At 42.5% G+C, this 18,394-nt stretch overlaps 1 protein-coding gene across 2 annotated transcripts in view; it reads right to left on the bottom strand.

Annotated features, from left to right (window-relative positions):
- ITIH2 (inter-alpha-trypsin inhibitor heavy chain 2) overlaps window positions 1–18,394 on the bottom strand; it is a 38,790-nt gene that overhangs the window by 1,800 nt on the left and 18,596 nt on the right. For both annotated transcript variants that reach the window (XM_073801529.1, XM_073801528.1), the window contains 12 exons: window positions 17,881–17,997; window positions 15,493–15,661; window positions 14,420–14,545; window positions 12,859–13,040; window positions 11,797–11,982; window positions 11,285–11,424; window positions 9,283–9,452; window positions 7,406–7,543; window positions 3,036–3,149; window positions 2,389–2,587; window positions 1,661–1,833; window positions 310–421 (listed from right to left, as the gene is read on the bottom strand). In XM_073801529.1, the coding sequence (XP_073657630.1) occupies window positions 310–421; window positions 1,661–1,833; window positions 2,389–2,587; window positions 3,036–3,149; window positions 7,406–7,543; window positions 9,283–9,452; window positions 11,285–11,424; window positions 11,797–11,982; window positions 12,859–13,040; window positions 14,420–14,545; window positions 15,493–15,661; window positions 17,881–17,997 (1,826 nt within the window). The remainder of the gene's footprint in view (window positions 1–309; window positions 422–1,660; window positions 1,834–2,388; window positions 2,588–3,035; window positions 3,150–7,405; window positions 7,544–9,282; window positions 9,453–11,284; window positions 11,425–11,796; window positions 11,983–12,858; window positions 13,041–14,419; window positions 14,546–15,492; window positions 15,662–17,880; window positions 17,998–18,394) is intronic.

Genomic DNA, 18,394 nt, shown 5'->3' with positions numbered 1-18,394 from the left:
CCTTTGATCTGCTTTTTCAGTTATCCAGCTTGTGGCCGTATGGCTTCTAATGTACGAAGGTGAGAAGAGTAGATTAATTAATCTTGGCATTTGATGGTACGTACTTATGTACCTGGTCATTTTTTGCATTTCGGATGGACTCCGTGCAGTGTCCTTACGCCAATGCCATGTGTGTGTCTCTTCCTGGTGAATTGTTTAGTGTGACACAGGTAAAGCTTGAAATGGCTTTTCTTGTTCTTCTATTTGGCCGTGAGTCCAATCCTAACAGGAGCCCTTTTTGTCCCCGTAGTATATGCATCCGAGACATACCTGGTGACAATCAGCTTTTGTCCCTTCACGTCCATGTTTGCCTCTGGCTTCTCAGGGTCCTTTCCTGGTCGCTCATTGAAGATATGTATCTTTGGCTCATACATGAACTGGCCTATGAAACAAAGTCCAGACGTTTATTTACATGTAACTCAAGGGAAGACAAAAGGACAGGCTGGTCATGTGATCCAAGCTGCATTTTTGGTTCCCCCATCTAGACTTTCTGAGGTAGACAGATGTACTGAGAGGAAAAGGATGCAGATGGGGGTGGGTTCTTCCTGAGGGCAAATCCATGCTGCTCACTCGTATGTCATTTGACATATGAGTCTGATCAACTGGACCCCAAGTAAAATCAAACACTCTGATGGTGGGGGTAAAGGTCAGCACCTGAGAGTACAGCTCAAATCTAGAAACACGTTTGGTTTGTGACACTATACAGTATGCTTAAATCGCCACCGTTCTTTAAAAAGTAGGGAAGGTTGACCTGGACGCCCTGCTTCTTATCACAGACTTCCTAAACCAGTTCACTTCTCTTCAGTGAGAAAAACATCTTCAGCATAAAACGTACAGTGTATCCATCCCTTCTCTTAATTTGCCCAGTATGTGATGAAATCCCAGCCCTGGGAAACTTTGGAGCAGCAAATAGTCCCAGCTATAGCATTACGAGTTGCCCTGCACTGCTGTGTGGGGTTGTAGGAATCTTGTTTCTTATTCTCTGTATATTATGATGTTTTGACATCTTAAAAACTCCGTCTGGCTGGGGGGAGACTGCCCCTCCCTGGGAAAGCCAATTCTGAAAGAGAGCAAAGGACTCAGCCGGGAGCATGGCGGGGATCTGCAAACGGACCAAGCCAGAGCCGGGCCTCCTGTCTCTGGCCTGGGAGCCCCAGAAGGAATCATTCCAGGGCCAGGTGCCAGGCAAGGAAAGACCACCCTGTAGCCCAGTGCCCACTGAAATTATTAAGCCAGCCAACCCCAAACTACCCTACTCTGTCCTGTCTTTGCCACAGAAACCCCAGTAAAGGCTCTGGCCTGGACCTATCTCTTGCTCCTGCTTCTGGTTCCTGACCCAAACCTGGCCTCCCCGTGGCCCTGCATGGTGAGATGTGTCTCATGTTTCTATGGAAACCGCGAGCAACGGTAAATGTTACACTCTGTCAATGACACTAACCTCTTTGTGTGTCACTCAGGCATCTTCATAAATTAAGACCAGGGTGTGGGTCCTCCCTGAACCCTTGAGTCCACACCTGTCACTTTCCCACATTCTAACCAAATGTTCTAACCTTGAGCCAAAGTTGCTCAAGACCTAGGGTGGTCAGTCCCACACCTGCCAGATGGTCCACGGACACTTTACCTATCAACCCGTGTACATTAAGAGAAAACTTGTTTGTGGGGGGGATGTAGATCCCCAAAAAGTCGACATTGATCGGATGCTTCTTCCAAACGCGATGAAGTAAAACAGAGAAGGACATCTCTTTATCCAGGGTGATAGTCACAGTTTTCTCTTTCTTCACCGAGACAAGCACCCTGGTGGGAAGTCAAAAAGGAGTTAACGATTCCGGAACAGACTCGTTTTAGAATGTCATTCCTCTCCCACCCCTAATATGACTTCACTCTGCCCCGTACAATCGCCCCAGTTTTTTAAGAGCTTTACGACATTTTGGCCACAGAACGTTGATTTATCTCCCAGCGCTGAAATTCTGTCAATGTATACGTTTCCATATCAACAATGAACAGGTACTAATGGGAAGATATTACTCATAGGACAAAATCATAGTGTTTCTGAGCACCCTGACACACTGGGCTGGATTTCAGTTGATGGATTCATTCACACGTCCAACATGTATTTACTGAGTGCTTACTGTATGCCAGGCGCCAGGCTAGCACTGAGACACACTGTGTCCAAAACACATAGACTCTACTGCCGGGAGCAGGGCAGGAAGTAACAATTTTTTCTGAACCTTGACTTCTTCACATTTAAAATGATGATTTTGAGTTTTATGTTTGTGTCACGTGTGTCTGGATTTGTTGATGTAGTCACGTGTCAAGGATACGCCCTAATTCGGATGTAACTGTACTTGCCTCTGGTTAAGGATGTGGGCTGTGTCGGACCAGGACAAGACAGATGTTCGAGAGCCCCCGCTCAGGGAGATGGTCTCGGTGCTGATTTCTATTTTCATGTCCTCACGTTGGAAATAAAATCCCAGTTTCCCAAAATAGGTGCTTAGTTTTTCATTCTTGGGCTTCTTGGCACCGATGAGCTGTCCATTGACCAAAATCCCTGCAAGGAAAAAAAATGTTTTTTTCTCTCTTGTGCGCTCTTTTTCTTTCTTTCTTTCTTTCTTTCTTTCTTTTTGCACATGTGGGCACCATAATTCAAATTTATAAAACTTGACAGAATGGGAAAATTATTTTTTTATTTAGCTTCAGGATTTACAAAATATTTTTTTCCTCTATAATTCTCATTTTATAACTATTTTCTTATGGTTTAAATTAATCATATCACAAGTTCTGCTAGTTCATACTCAGAGTATTTTATCTAGAATAGTTCGAATAGTTAGGAATATATTTATAATTCATTTCTCACTATCAGAGTTTGAAAAGAGTAGTTTGAAATATATATATGTAAGATTTTATTAAGGTAGGAAAGAAAGAAATCCCAGGTAGTGACAGTGAAGAATGACCATGATCTAGTAGTCTGATTCCAATATAATATCTTTTTATTTTACCTAATTCTGGATCAGAAACAAGGTTGAGGATTTTTCCAGGTTCTGAGTCAATATTGAAACAAATATTCTTTTGGCTTTTTGGTAGGTAGATGATGAAGTGTGGGTCATTTTCAACTGGAAAATATACAAAGAAAATGAAAACAAACAAAATCATAGAAAGGAAGATTAATTTGAACAGTATTTTATTCCTGAACTTCTTTAATTTCACAACAACAAATGTTTATTGTGCTCCTACTATACGCTAGGTACTGTTCTAGGCACCAGGGAGGACCCAGTGGTCCAAGCGCTGTCCCTTCCTCATGGAGCTGCCATCAGAGTTCTAGGTTATCTTACAAATATAATGTATACTCGTTTTGTAGCTATCACATATATTCTAGGCTAGAGAGAAAAAAATGAATAAGAAAGACATTAGGAATAAGAAACACAAGCATACACACTACATGTATAATATATACTACAAATGTACTACATATGTGTATATACAGTGACTGTGTGTATACATAGGTAAAATACCTGTATTTTTAAGTAGTCATACACAGTGCATAAAAATAAAAAAGACATACTGTTACCTTTTGGCATACAGATTAATACTGATCAATTCCAAGAGCAATGAAGGATCAAGCTATTCCCAAGAAAGTACTCCTTTGTTACTAGACACCATTATTCTGGCTGATCTTTTTTGTTTGTTTGTTTACCCATTCAACAAATATTTGGTAAGAAAAAAAACCAAACCATGTGCAAAACTCTGAATTATGCAACACTTCGTGTAGCTATAAATAAGTCATGGTCTTTACCTTCAAGAGAGAAACAATTTAATGAAGGAGTGACAAAGACTCTCTCCTGGGACTAACTCTACTCAGGCTTCCCTGAACTCTTCAAGTTTGACCTCAACTTTTGGACTTCCATGTTCCTCTCTGCATTGTCTAACTTTAGCAAAAATCCTACTAAGTAGGTTTAGCTAGAATCCCCCACCCTCCAAATCTGATCACCCTTGATATCTATTCAGGTTCCTCCTCCCCCCACCATCCTCAAGTGAGGTCTGATTACCTGGCCTGCCTTCAGCAAGAATCCTGTTAGGTTAGTTTAAGCAGAACCCCCCCTTTCCACTGATGTTTCCTCTTAGTAATATTCCATTTACTGACCTCAGCCTGGTTTTTGTCTGTAAATTCCCACTTTCCCATGGTGTGTTCAGAGTTGAATCTAATCTCCCTCCTGCACTGCAATACCCCAGTGCAGTGGTCCCTACACCCATCATGAATAAATTGTTCCTTACCGTGCTTTAACAAATGTCTGAGAGGTTGCTGTTTTCTAGATGCTATCACAAAGCTCTTTGCAAATATTAACTAATTCTCACCGCAGTCCTGCAGAGGACAGGTGACCTGCCCGAGGTCACATCACAGTGTTAATAAGTGGCAAAGTTATGACGCAAAGCCACGCTGTCTGATTACGTGCCCATTCTCCCAACCATCCTGATATGCTCCTTCAAGTGTGTGTTTGGGAACTCGAAATGGAGGATAAACTCATCCAGAACTGGAACAAAATCTTGTACTTCTTTGCACCCCTCACACCACCAAGCTCATGCTCTGTAGTCAATAAATACTTGGTTAATTGATTTTGTGTAGGAGCTGGGCATGAGAGGGCATCATTAAAACACGCAACGAAGCTTCCCAGCTCTTTGTTTTTTTAATCAAAAAAATCATTTTATTATGATAGCCTCTTCTTTCCTCTACACAAATAGGGTGTTCTGAGATAACTTGGCTTGAAGGAAATTGCTTTCATTAAAGATAATCATGGGTTTTGCCATTTTGATGAACCTAGATCCCATCCATCAGACCTTTTGGTGAGCAGCAGCGAATCAGTACTGCCCTAATGAGTGGATAGACGTCTACCAGAAACAAAAGGTCATACTGAAGTTAGTCTGTGCAGCCTTCCATTCTGATCAGGTTGGAGGGAGATTGAGGACCTGGGGTTAATGGGTGTGAGACTAGCCAGCATTTACCGAGCTTCTCCTGGGAACCAGGAACCTACTTTAGAACCACCTTGCAGGTTATTATCATCCCCATTTTGAAGGTGGGCTGAGACCTATAGATGTTTCAGTGTCCAGGCCAAGGTCATGGGGGCAGAGTTGGACCCCAGAACTGTCTGACTCTCAAGACCTTGTCCTTTTGGTTGCCTCATACAGCAGAGACAAGAAACTCGGAGCAAGCACTGCATTCTTACTGAGAAGAACACTTCAAAATAAATTGGCTCGGGCTCTACATGTTTCTATGAAAGTTTTATTTTGCAGAGGAACAGTTTAAGTGACTCATGAACTTGTCCCTGCAATCAGATCTTGCTCTCAGAAGCCACTCGTTGGAAACACATGGTAAAAATGGCTGTTGTGCAAGCACAGCGACCTTGGACACACAGATTCCCTCCTCATGTGCCGCTTTACGAGGCTGTCACTCTGAGAGTCACATGCAGAGCCCTTCACCAAAGCTCCATAGTTGGAGGTGATGTGGGAGGGGAGTGGAGGGACCTCTGTCTGAAGCATCGCCACCAATGGAAGCGTGAAGAAGAAGATCACCTTGGGCCCCCAAACAACAACAGAGCTAAGTCGTAGAGGTGAGATGTTTTAAAATCTCTATCAAGATACTTATTAAAGATATTTAAAGATACCATAAATATCCATTCAGAGTCCTCGCTGTGTTCTCTCTGTTATAATTCTATGTCAGGTGAGTGGTAGGTGTACAGTCCTGAGAAATCAGTTCTGAGGATTTCTGGATAGAAGAGTCTTACGTTCCAAGCAGTCTAGAAAAGCAGCACATTTCTAAGAAGCTACACCAGAAGCTACTCTGATATTTAAACTGCAAACCACCCGAGTTAAGCTGGTACTTTGGACCTTCCAAGAGGGAGAGGGATGTGCTCCTTCTTTGAATGTTGAAATTTACTCCTAAATAAAAGGCAGAAAAGGGACACAAGCTTTCTACATGGGACCAGCCAATGGGTAGGCAGTGGAAACCCCTTTCACCGAAAGGCATAGTGCAGACCAGGAACAGGAGAGAAGATAGTTTCCTATTTCCCCCCAGGCAGCCCCTCTCTCTGGTTGAGAAATAAGACCCTGCAGAGGTTGATGACCAGAAGGCAAAGAAAGAATCTGCACAAGGAAGCCAGATGCAGCTGCCAGGAGCCTCGCGAGGAAATTCGTTTTCCTGGCTTTCACACGATTGCATCTGCTACCCATGCCTGCCACTGAAACCACTGGTAGAAAGATTTTTAAATGCTGAGCAAAACTAGGATTTTCAAATATGCTGTTGATTAAAATCAAGTAAGCAAATTAACAAACAACCTCACAAAATAATGTATGATAATGCAGTTATATAGGAAACAACATTCAAGTATTTTTGATTATAAAGTTGATAATAACACCTATTTAGGGACTTTCCTGGTGGCCCAGTGGTTAAGACTCTGTGATTTCACTGGAGGGGGCACAGGTCTGATCCCTGGTCGGGGGAACTAAGATCCCACATGCTGCATGGTGTGGCCAAAAACAAACAGAACACCTATTTATTGAGTGACTATAACATGCCAGCTCTTTAAAGATGGTTACATATTTAATCGACAGCTATGTAAGTAGCTTACATCATGATACTTACGTACTTACAGCTACACAAGTATAGTGATGCCTGTTTTCAAAATGAAGGAAGTGAAGTGCAGAAATGTTAAGTAACTTAAGTTCAAATGAGTGTCATGAACAATCTCCAAAGAAGATGTCCTTTCCATTGATACCCATTGGCCCTCCCCACACGAGAGGTGCATCTCTTCCATCCCAGAAGGTTTGCCTTGTACAGTTGGAAATGGGGTGCTATGGAATGCGTTGTCCCCCCAAATTCATATGTTGAAGCTGTAACCACCAACATGATGGTGTTTAGAGGTGGGGCCTTGGGAGCTGATGAAGGTTAGACAAGGTCATGAGGGAGGGACCCTTATGATGGGGTTTGTGCCCTTATAAAAGAGACACACGGGAGAGCCTGCCCTCTATCTCTCTCTCCAGTGCATACACAAAGGGGCCATGTGAACACACAGGAAGACAGGTGCTCCCTACAAACGAAGAAAATGAAATGTACCTGGCTGGCACCTTGATCTTGGACTTCCCAGCCTCCAGAACTGGGAGAAATAAACTTCTGTTGCTTAAACCACCCAGTCTATGGTATTTTGTTTTGGTGGCCCAAGCTGACTAATACATGGGGCCATCTTCTTTCCATGGAAGGCAATGATGCCTCTAGAAGGCTTCCAGTTTTACCAGGATTTTTTAAACGTACACCAATGCTCCATGGCATTATGGTCCAGTTGAGATCTGGGATGTGGAAGCATTGTGGAAGTTCCTTTACCTCTCATCACGTGTGGAGGAGGGGTTGTCTCAAGCACTGGAGCACCAACCGCGGGCATTGGGACCATTGGTGTCGGTGAAGGGTTCACCCAAGGTGGGAATGAATTTGGAGCAACTCTGTTGCCATAATACAGGGCACCTGCATAGAAAAAACTGTATCCATTAGTTTCCAGGTTTACTTTTCCATGGACATTGCTTACAATATCAAGAATCTGTTTTATGCAGACAGACCCCAGAGGTTTTCAGCTAAGGTTTTCTCCCATTATTTTTATTCCTGAGTTCTCTATCTTCCAGCTCCTTCTGTCATCATGCTGTGAGGGCCTGCTGTAGGCTTTTCTGCAGAGTCTGGGTCGTGGGCTAGGGTCTGTAGTAGGAGGAACCAGCCCTCGGAGGTTGGGGAAGGACCTTGTGCCTTCACCATAAACTGGGGAGATGAGGTCCAGCCAGACTCTGGATGGCATCTTCTCGGATCTATTCCTATCCACTCACCAAATGACAATCAGAAAGCAATAAGGATTTACTGTATAACACGATATTCAATATCTTATAATAACCTATAATGGAAAATAATCTGAAAGTACATATATATATATAATGGAATCATTTTGCCGTACACCTGAAACTAACACCATATTGTAAATCAACTATACTTCAATAAAAAAGAAAACAAAACAAAACAATCAACTGAACGATTTAGTTTCCCAACCAATATCCCCTACTGGTTGCAAAAAATTCATTTGGGGGCTTCCCTGGTGGCGCAGTGGTTGAGTGTCCGCCTGCCGATGCAGGGGACATGGGTTTGTGCCCCGGTCCGGGAAGATCCCACATGCTGCGGAGCGGCTGGGACCGTGAGCCATGGCCACTGAACCTGCGCGTCCGGAGCCTGTGCTCCGCAACGGGAGAGGCCACAACAGTGAGAGACCCACGTACCGCAAAAAAAAAAAGTTCATTTGGCTTTCTGATATGCAGTCAGCTCCTTGTCTCTGAGAAAAAAATGCCAGTTCACCTAGGCATTTTATTCAGGGGATATAAAATCACCTATAAATGCCAGGTCATCTAGCCTGAGTTTCTCCCTGCATAAATTTAGCTGTGAGGCTCCAGGCTATTGTAACTGGAAGTCAGAAGTAAGAGTTTCTTGAAGCCTGGACCACTGTCATAAAGTTGGCATCTCACTTGGACAGAATTAAAAATGCAGAAAACGATCCCTCCAGTGAATGCTGGTCATTCTCAAGATTGTTATAACAGGACCAGTCCCTAAGAAAGGGAGGAAGGAAGAGATGAGTAAACCAAGCTCTTCTAAATGTGGGCACACGTGCCCTTGGGTGTACCTTGGGACATTCCACGAGACACAGAGATCATGGATAGCTTTTACGGCAATTTTGAGCTTCTTAGCTTCCATATATATTTTTCCCGAGAAAACCCTTTCTCCTAGTTTAGAAATGGAAGGCACAGCTTTTTCCTGCCTGCCTCACCAAAAACCTCCCGGGAACTAAGTGTCCATTTGAAAATCGGTGTAGTGCCCCAAAATGGAATAACTCCAATGTCTAGGAAACAAATCTATTTGTAAGTGAGACAGTTTTCAATTCTTTGCTTTCAACAGGATTGGAGAAGGGCCTGACATGTCATCTGATAGACCATTAAAAATACTTTTTTGAGTACTAGATTCTATATGAGTTTTGTATATGACTTCAAAGAAGTTCAGATAAGTGACTGCCACTGCTGTAACCAAGTTCTTTCCATTCCTGTTTACTTTTATCTATGTCAACAAGGCTCATCAGGACTTAGGCTTATAAAAAAATATCGGGTTGGCGAAAAAGTTCGTTTGGGTTTTTCCGTAACATCTTATGAAAAATTTCTCCACCAGGTAGGCAGACTCACCTGAACAACAAGAATGGTCTTGTGGAGGGGAGTCTGCCAGCATGCGTTCATCCCCGGCATCATTCTCAATCACCAAGGATGTGAGGGGGGTCACTATATGGTGATCCAGAGACATCTGCAGGATTGTTTTTGTAATTTTCCTTTTCACAGCAGCTGTAGGAGCCAGGCTCCTGTACTCAGGAAACAGAGACATTGGACAGCATCACTAGATTTAACTCCACCACTTCTGGGTCCAACTGGGACCCTGGGGACCATGAGGTAAAACAGAATTAACTGGCTTCATGAAGCTTAGTATTTTGTCTATCCATGCAGTCCTAAGGAATTTTTAAACAGATTAGTATTTTTCTTAACTGAAGTATAGTTGATTTACAGTGTTCTCTGTGTTAATTACTGCTGTACAGCAAAGTGCTTCAGTCATATATATATATATATATATATATATATATACACATTCTTTTTCATATTATTTTCCATTATGGTTTATCCCAGGATACTGAATATAGTTCCCTGTGCTATACAGTAGGACCTTGTTGTTTAGCAGATGCAATAGCTTACATCTGCTCACCCCAACCTCCCACTCCACCCCTCCCCCGACCCCCTCCCCCTTGGAAACAAGTCTAAATAAGTTATTTTTGAGAGCAGTTTTAGGTTCACAGCAAAACTGAGCATAGAGTAGAGCTTTTCCATATACTCCCTGCCCCTTCCCCACCCGACAACCTCCCCCATTATCAACATCTCCCACTAGAAGTGGTACATCTGTTACAATCGATACATCTACATCTACACGTCATCATCACCCAGGGTTCACTTTTGTGTTGTACGTGCTATGGGTCTGGACAAATGTATAATGACAGGTATCCATCATTATAGTGTCATACAGGGTAGTTTCACCTCCCTAAAGAATCCCCTGTGCTCTGCCTGTTCATCCTTTCCACCACTGCTCCCTGGCAACCACTGATCCACTTTACAGGGATTGTTTTTTAAAAATCAATATTTAACGTCTGCAGCAATTTGCTATATACCTTTACATGCACCCAGTTGCCTCTGTAAAGATGCAGGGACAGTTCTCACTTACTTTAAAGCCACAGCTTACAATCTTGTGTCTGTTTTATAATCTTACTGACATTAAGGATTTTCTCTCTGAGCACAGTTATACAGCCGTATTTCATTTTTCCCAGCCCCGTTCACACCACCCTGCTCCCTCTTCCTAAGAATCTGATCAAATAGGTGGAGGCGGGCTGGGGAACAGTAATTTTCTTATCCAAACACCCCCCTGTAATTCTGATACACGTGATCAAAGAACCATACATTACTCTAGAAATTAGTTTTTATATTGGAGCATTTAAATACCAGTCAGCTGAGAAGCCAGAGATGGAATAGGTACCTATAGGAAGCCCTTACTTACGTGATATCAGAATTGCATAATCATAAATTTCTCTTTGGACAATAATCTATTTTCAGGAGTAAATGCAAATGAATTCCTGATACCCATAGCAATGAGATGGATGAATCTCACGGGCATCACACTGAGTGAAAGAAGCCAGAAACAAAAAATACAGTTTGTATCATTATATGAAATTTCATCATAGACAAAACTAATTGATAGCGACAGATGTCAAAATAGTGATTTCTACTCGAGGTGGGAGGTGGGTGTTGAGTGGAAAGGAGAATGAAGGAGACTTCAGAAATGGAAGAACTGTTCCGTGTCTGGATCGGGTGCTGATTACGTGGGGGATGTGCATAAAAATTCATTAAACTGTACATTTAAAATGAACGCACTTCACATGCTTTATTGTATGCATGTTATATGTCAAGAAAAAAGAAAAACGAGTGAACCCAGCTTGAGTTAAAACTGCCTGAAACCAGTGGAAATGAATACTCCAAACCCTGTAATAATTTGCTGCCTTTCTTGGCTCCAAACTCTTTTCTTTTGTCTATTATGTCAAGTATCCAAGGCAAGTCTTTTGCTTTTGCAAATCCCTGTGGTGTACGGTCTTCTTACCGTTCAGCCAGAAGTTGGTTGATAGTCAGATAGGCCCACAATTTCTTGGTGAAATCAGGATCTGCATGCTTGTCTTTGGATAGAAAATCCTCCAAGCCATCCACCTCGGCCAGGGTTTCCAAGACTAACTCTGCATTAGCCTGGACAGTGGAAGGTTCAGTTGAAAGACACCAGTGGGGCAGAATTGTAGTTAATCAATTCACATTTCCAAAGGATCTACTGTGAGTGAATCAGGGTAGCAGGCAACTGGAAGGGGAATGCAAAATAACCCAAAAGAATACACAAGAGGAAGTAAGAGCCAACCTCTAGAGTTTGGGATGGAAAAGGTCAGGATTTACACAATAGTTGGGAAGATGGCACAGATATTCTCAGGCCTTCCCTTTCGCTTTTTGCTTTTATTATACCCACATGATTCTTGGAATTCAGAGTATCAGCCTGTTAATATACAAGACGTCTCTTGTATACTAAGGGGACAATTAGTGTTTTTAGAATAAGCAGATAAGTGGAAGTACCGAAGTTGCAGTGATAATACCCTGTAACTGCTCCAATTTATCAGGGTCAACTTTTCCCGCCACCACGATCTCTGAGCCTCCAAAATAGTTATGGAAACTGTTTTGAGTGACATCTGTTACTGGTGTTTGGGGATAGTTGAACTGAACGTTCCGGAGCAAGGGAGTCGAGACCTGGTTGTAGAATTTCTACAATTCATAGAAAAAAACAGAGAAATCATTATTTTCATATCACTTTATAGATCTAAAGCATTTTTCTCTGAGATTCTTCAAGTGCTTAGCAGACATCGCTCAATTTATTCTCCCAGGATCTCTGTGGAAAGCTATGGAAAATTCTCATAGTTATTCAATGAACTGAAACAGAGACGATCAAGACTTTGTTAAGAATATTACTCTTGATTTAAGAGCCCAGCATATTTTCTTTCTGTTATGACGAGCATGAAAAGCTCATGGACTCTCATAATAAGTCAGCTGGGTGGATATCCCCAAATTAGAACCTGTCTCTTACCTGTCCCCAGGTTTAAATATGGTGCCTGCTATCGATAGATGGTACCTGGTACTGACAGAGGGTGGAGTAAAGTATATTCTTCTTCTCCTTCATTTTTTCTTGTCCATTTAGTCAAAATAAACAAGTAATTGATATCCTTTATATTTAAGGAAATGTACAGGCTATAATTTGACTTGTGTTGCATTATAGAAGTTGATTTCCAAGATGCCAATGTACTTTAAAGGGAGAACAGTGCCCATGACGATTAGGAGGACCGATGGCTTAGCGGGACTGGAGAGACACAAGAAGCTGTGATGGTGTCTCCCAAGACCTGTTCAGGGAGTAGGGAACTTGGTATCCATCACCTTACCGCCTCTCATCTCACTGTTACTGCAGGTGTACAAGTGGGGGTGGGGTGCATGAGAAAGGAATAGAACACTTCCCCGATTCTTGTCACCTAATATAACTGACATAATGACAATTTTTACTTAAATTCAGCCATCTTCTTTTAGGCATCCGATATTGCTAGTTGAATGATTTTAAGTGAAGAAAAAAAAAAGAAGAGAAAAAAAAGTTACCTTGAGCTGGGCAGAAGTGTCCTGGTTTCCATAAATCCTTTGCGCGATCCCACGGTTTTCGTTGGAGAGTCTCTTCAAAAAATCATAGTCAACATCAAATCCTATCCCCAAACTGAACAAGGAGATGTTTTCTCGTATGTTCTGCTTCACGTTTTTCTGAATTTTTGACAATTTCAATTCCCCTAAAGATGATGACAGGAAGGAAAGGAGTGAGAAGCCAATGCTATCAAGATTTAGGAAAACGCATGGAGGGCAGTTTAGCAAAATTTGTCCCAATTCAAAATGCACCTATGCTTTGACTCAGTCACTCAACTTCTAGGAATGTCCCCTAGAGATGCCCTCATACATGTTGAAATGAAGGACGGACAGTGGTATATAGCAACGTTACTGGGAATAGCAACACATTAGAAACAACTTAAATGTACACCGATAAAGGAGATGGGTTAAATTATGGTATATTCAAACTGAAATACTATGCAGTTATAAAAAAGAACATGGCAACTCTTTATGATCGTTTATATTGAACAATCTCAAAGGCACATTTTTAAAGGGGAGAAAAGCAAGGTGAAGGTCAGCATATGCAGAATGCATTTGTATACATGTATGTATGCATGCGTATATATTTTCATATATTTGTGTGTATATGTATATACAGATACACACAGAATCTCTCTGGAAAGACACATAAGAAACTGGTAACCAGTGACTGTCTCCCGGGACAGGAACTGGATAGTTGAGGGTCAGGAGTAAGAAATTGACAATCTTTTAAGCTTATTTCCTTAAGATTTTATTCTAAAATTGAATTTTAAAAGTCATCTGATCCAAGCACTGAATCTACAACAAATACACAACAACAGCCACTCTGCCTTGCTCTCCGTCTTTCTAGAACTCTGGTACCTTGTCAGGATCGCATCACTGGTTCTCCTTCCACTGAGCTGTGTCACGCACAGTTAGGTACATCCTTGTCTACAAGACGGACTGCAGCGCAATCTAGCATTCACTCTCACTGGCGCTTGTCCGTGTAAAGACGCAAATGAAGCAAATGCAAAGAACAGTGTATGTAATAGAAGCAGGGAGACGGCGAGCCATTGTGCGGATAAGAAAACACACAGGATGCATCAGAGAGAAGTAACCTGTCCAGGTGCAGTGAGTACATGGGGGAAATTTGGAGAACAGTGGGAGAACAGGTCACTGCAGACTCAGAGGATACATCCTCATCACACACTCTCCACATACCACCTCGCACACCTTACGCTGAGGAAATAAACACACTGCACTAGTATGTATCAGCAATCCTCACAGCATGTGACTCAAATTCAAGTTTCCCCACGCTGTGGAGGTGAAACTGAGGCATTCAAGAGCGTCCTCCCCTCAAACGTCCGGGGACTGCTTTAAGTGGAGTGAATGCTTCAGGGTCAAAAGAACCCTTCTTTTAGGAAGCATGGCTTTAAAATGGCTTAGACGCTCAGGCAAATGCATTTGAGTTCCCATTTTGAGCAAATCACGTTCCCAAGCAACAAGAGTAAAAATATTTATCACTAAAAATGTAAATGATACTCGCCTACTGTCGGATCGCCATCAGACACCAAAATGATCAGCGAGACCGCGTTGGGGTCCAACAGTCCCAAGTTATTGGCTTCATTCAAAATAAAGATGGCCCGCAGGAGTGCTTCGTTGATATTCGTCCCTGTGAAAGCCGTAGAATGTGCTGTTCTGTTACATACTCTTACTTTCCACAGAAACAATCACGTCTTGGGTTCAGGTTCATCTGTTTGGTGATGGCTCATGTATAGTTTATTCAGTACCCAAATCATTCGATTGCTTTCTAAATTTTGACCAGGCTGGTCCAGATCCCCCAGTGGAATAAAATATCCACTTTGTAGTCAATGGTTCCCTTAGAGATGAATTAACCCTTTCAAAGCACCAGTCATTTTGTGAACCACCAAACTGAAGTTACCTAATTCAGCCTTGCTGACATACTTGGACACTGTCCTGTAAACAATTATGTTATGATATGTGATTTTTTTTCTTTTTTTTTAATTGAAGTTTAGTTGATTTACAATGTTGTGTTAATTTCTGCTTTACAGCAAAGTGATTCAGTTATACATATATATACATTCCTTTTTCATATTCTTTTCCATGATGGTTTATCTCAGGATATTGAATATAGTTCCCTGTGCTATACAGTAGGCCCTTGTTGTTTATCCATCCTGTATATACTAGTTTGTATCTGCTAATCCCAAACTCCCAGTCCATCCCTCCCCCACGTCCCTGTCACCCTTGGTAACCACAAGCCTGTTCTCTATGTCTGTGAGTCTGTTTCTGTTTCATAGATAAGATCATTTGTGTCATATCTTAGTGATATTATATGGTGTTTGTCTTTCTCTTGCTATGTGAGTCATAAGAAGGCTAGTATCACTTACTGACACCCTTTTCTGAGGTGTGTGGGATGGGGTATGGATTATGCTTTCACCATGACCATAGTATTCATTGTTTAATAATAGATGTATTATTTAAAGCAGACCACTGCAGACGGGGCAAAGACCACTGGGGTAGGGAATCATATTTCTTAAGTGAACCAAGATTTGAATCCTATGGGAGTTTCTCACTGGGCTGTGGGCTAAACCTACTTACCTCCACTGGGCTGGATTTTGTGAATGTAATTCTTGGCATCTGCAATCTGTGTTTTAGTAGCTGAGACTAAATCGTTTCTCCAGGTTCGAACATTGTGGTTGAAATCAACCATGGAGAAATGGTCTTCAGCGCGTAGATCATCCAATATGGTCTTCATCGCTTCCACCGTCTGTTTTGAGAGAGAATAGAGAAGGGTCTTAATACATAAGCTCTAAGCCTAAGATGAAACGAGGAAGACCAATAATTCATCCTAGTCATCTTGCAAGTAGTGGCTCAAGCTGTAATTTTTCCAGAAAACCGTATAAATCCACTTGAGTCAACACAGATCTACCTCTCCTGTATTCTGAACATGTATTGTCTGTATTTCGATACTTAAACTTTTACTGTCTTATTTTGTCATGCATGACCAGTCTCACTAGCTTGACTTTAAGTTGAGGATTATGAGCCTCAGGTGGCCCCTTTGTGGTGTCTGAAAATCAAATGTATTTCTCAAGTGCATCTACTCAGCCTTCTCATCCACTACCACGTAATTATTGCTTCCTGTCTCCTTCTCCTTCAAACCACCAACACCCCCCTCTCCTGTCTCAGCTGATGACCTGGATTCCTCCTTCATTGAGAAATGCAAGCAATCAGAAGAAAACTCCCACAACTCCCACCACCATAAAATCCCACCTTCCAGTACTTGTACCCATAAACTTCCTTCCGCCTGGTAATGTAGAAGAACCGGTAGTTGTATTTCTGCCTAATGCAAATCCATCCACATGTGACCTAGATGGCATTCTCTCTCGTCTACTGAAGGACATGGCTCTAGCAACTGCCGTTTGCCTCTCCTGCATCTTGAATTTCCCTCTGTTGGTACATTTCCATAAACAGAGTAACATGCTATCATTTCTCATTCCTTAAAAAACCTCATAATGTACCCACTTGCCCCATTTCTCAGCTTCCCTTTGCAATAAAATTCCTTGAAAGAACTGTCTAAAATACTGTCTCCAAATCTTCTTCTGAAATACATTCCATTCAGGCTTTCACCATCATCCCTCCACGGAAACGTCGCTCGTCAAGGTTGCTGTGAAATCCGGTGGACTATTCTCATCTTATCAGACTCAATCTGAGCAGCATCTGGACCAACTGGTCACATCTCTCTCCTAATATAACTTCCTCGTCTTCTTCCAGAGCCTTGGACACTCTTGGTTTTCTTCTTCTTTCATTGGCTACTTTTTCTTAGTCTTCTTTGCTGGTTCCTCGTCTTCTCCCCAGATTATTCTAATTATTGGAATAGTGTAAGTTTGACTCTTGGTTTTCTTCTCTTATCTACACTTACTCCTTGGTGTTCTCACCTGGTCTCATGGCTGTGAATACCTTCTACATACTGGTGGCTCCTAAGTGTCTATCTTAATATCTCACCTCTGAGCACCAGATCTGTAGAGCCAACAGCCTGCTTAACATGTTCGCTTGGGTGTGTAATAGTCATCTCAGACTTCGGTGATGAACTAAGTGCCCGACACATAGTGGGTGCTTGTTAAATGAGGGAAGGACGGGAGGGAGGGAGGGGTGAGAAAACTCTTGTATTAGAGCAGTGGTTCTCATCTGAGGGTAATTTTCTTCCCAGGGGATATTTGACAATGTCTGAAGACATTTTCGATTGTCATGACTGGACGGGTGGGTGCCACTGGCATCTAGTGGATAGAGGCCAGGGATACTGCTAAACATCCTACAACATATAGCGTGGTCCCCACAACAAAGGATCGGCCAGCCCAAACTGTCAGAAACACCACTGTTGAGACCTGGGTACCAGGGTAGAAGCACAGTGGGCAGGGCCATGTCTTCTCTGTCTTTTGGATCCTAGAACAGTAGTGAACACTTGGGTGGTCAGAAATGGTTGTCGAATGAATGAATGGTTAGTTGGTGGTTCAAATTGGTTGAATGGATAGATGGATGAATAAAATAAGAAATTTCCTTGTTTGTTTAGAATTGCATCTATACCATTAACACTGAATAAGCCTATGTTGAACTCTGAACTGGAAGATGTGAGACAGGATGGCCACCCTCAAGGAATTACAGCATAATTAGAAAATATAGGCATATAGTGATGTCAAAGTTATTCATGAACAATGGCAAGGTATTAAAGTGTTACATGCAGAAGAACCAAAAGGATATGAAGCAGAAGAGTGAGCAGAGTGAGAAGAGGTTATACTGAGATGAAAGTTTTCAAAAAGGTGAGTTTTGAATAAATTTCTGCTGTTCAGAAGCCACCCAGTCTGTGTGACTTTGTTAGCAGCCTGAGCTGAGACAAGCCCTGTGGGAAGAGGCCTCGAACAACTGCATCATCAGGAGAGGATCAGAAAAGGTAGGGAGCCCCAGGTACCACTGCCCACCAGGGGTACTTACCTGTTTCATTTTTATTCCCCACATTGAGCCACTAACGTCGATGACAAAGAGGATGTTTTTGGGAATTGGGTCCATGTTCTCAGGAGCAAAGAAGTGGACAAAATATCCATTAAATACCTGGAAACCAGAACACACTTGTGAGCCAAACCATTAGCAATGTTTGGAATGTAGGAAGACGAGGGTCTGGGGACTGAGAGAGGAGAGGGGTGGTCACAGGGGACAGGAGAGAACAGAGGCTTGGTGTCCCCCTGCTTCTCCTTTCTCCTTCCTGCTCCCACTCTGTCCTTCCCTGCGAAGGTCTGAGCCTTCTCAGCAGTTCACCTCCTAGGCTATTTCCCTCCACTCCTTCCACCCCACCCAGTCTTCATCGAGATCCTCCGTCCCAGGCACCCTGCTCACCGACGGTGAATCAGGAAGAGTCCCTGCTCTCCTGAGGCTCGCGGGCAATGAAGGACCCAGACAAATAAAGAGGCAATTTGAAGCACAGGGTGTTAAGTCTGTGATCAGGAAAAGT

This window comes from Tursiops truncatus, chromosome 2 (assembly GCF_011762595.2).
Source record: "Tursiops truncatus isolate mTurTru1 chromosome 2, mTurTru1.mat.Y, whole genome shotgun sequence".
Taxonomy (NCBI): domain Eukaryota; kingdom Metazoa; phylum Chordata; class Mammalia; order Artiodactyla; family Delphinidae; genus Tursiops; species Tursiops truncatus.
This window is presented reverse-complemented; position numbering and strand designations above follow the sequence as displayed.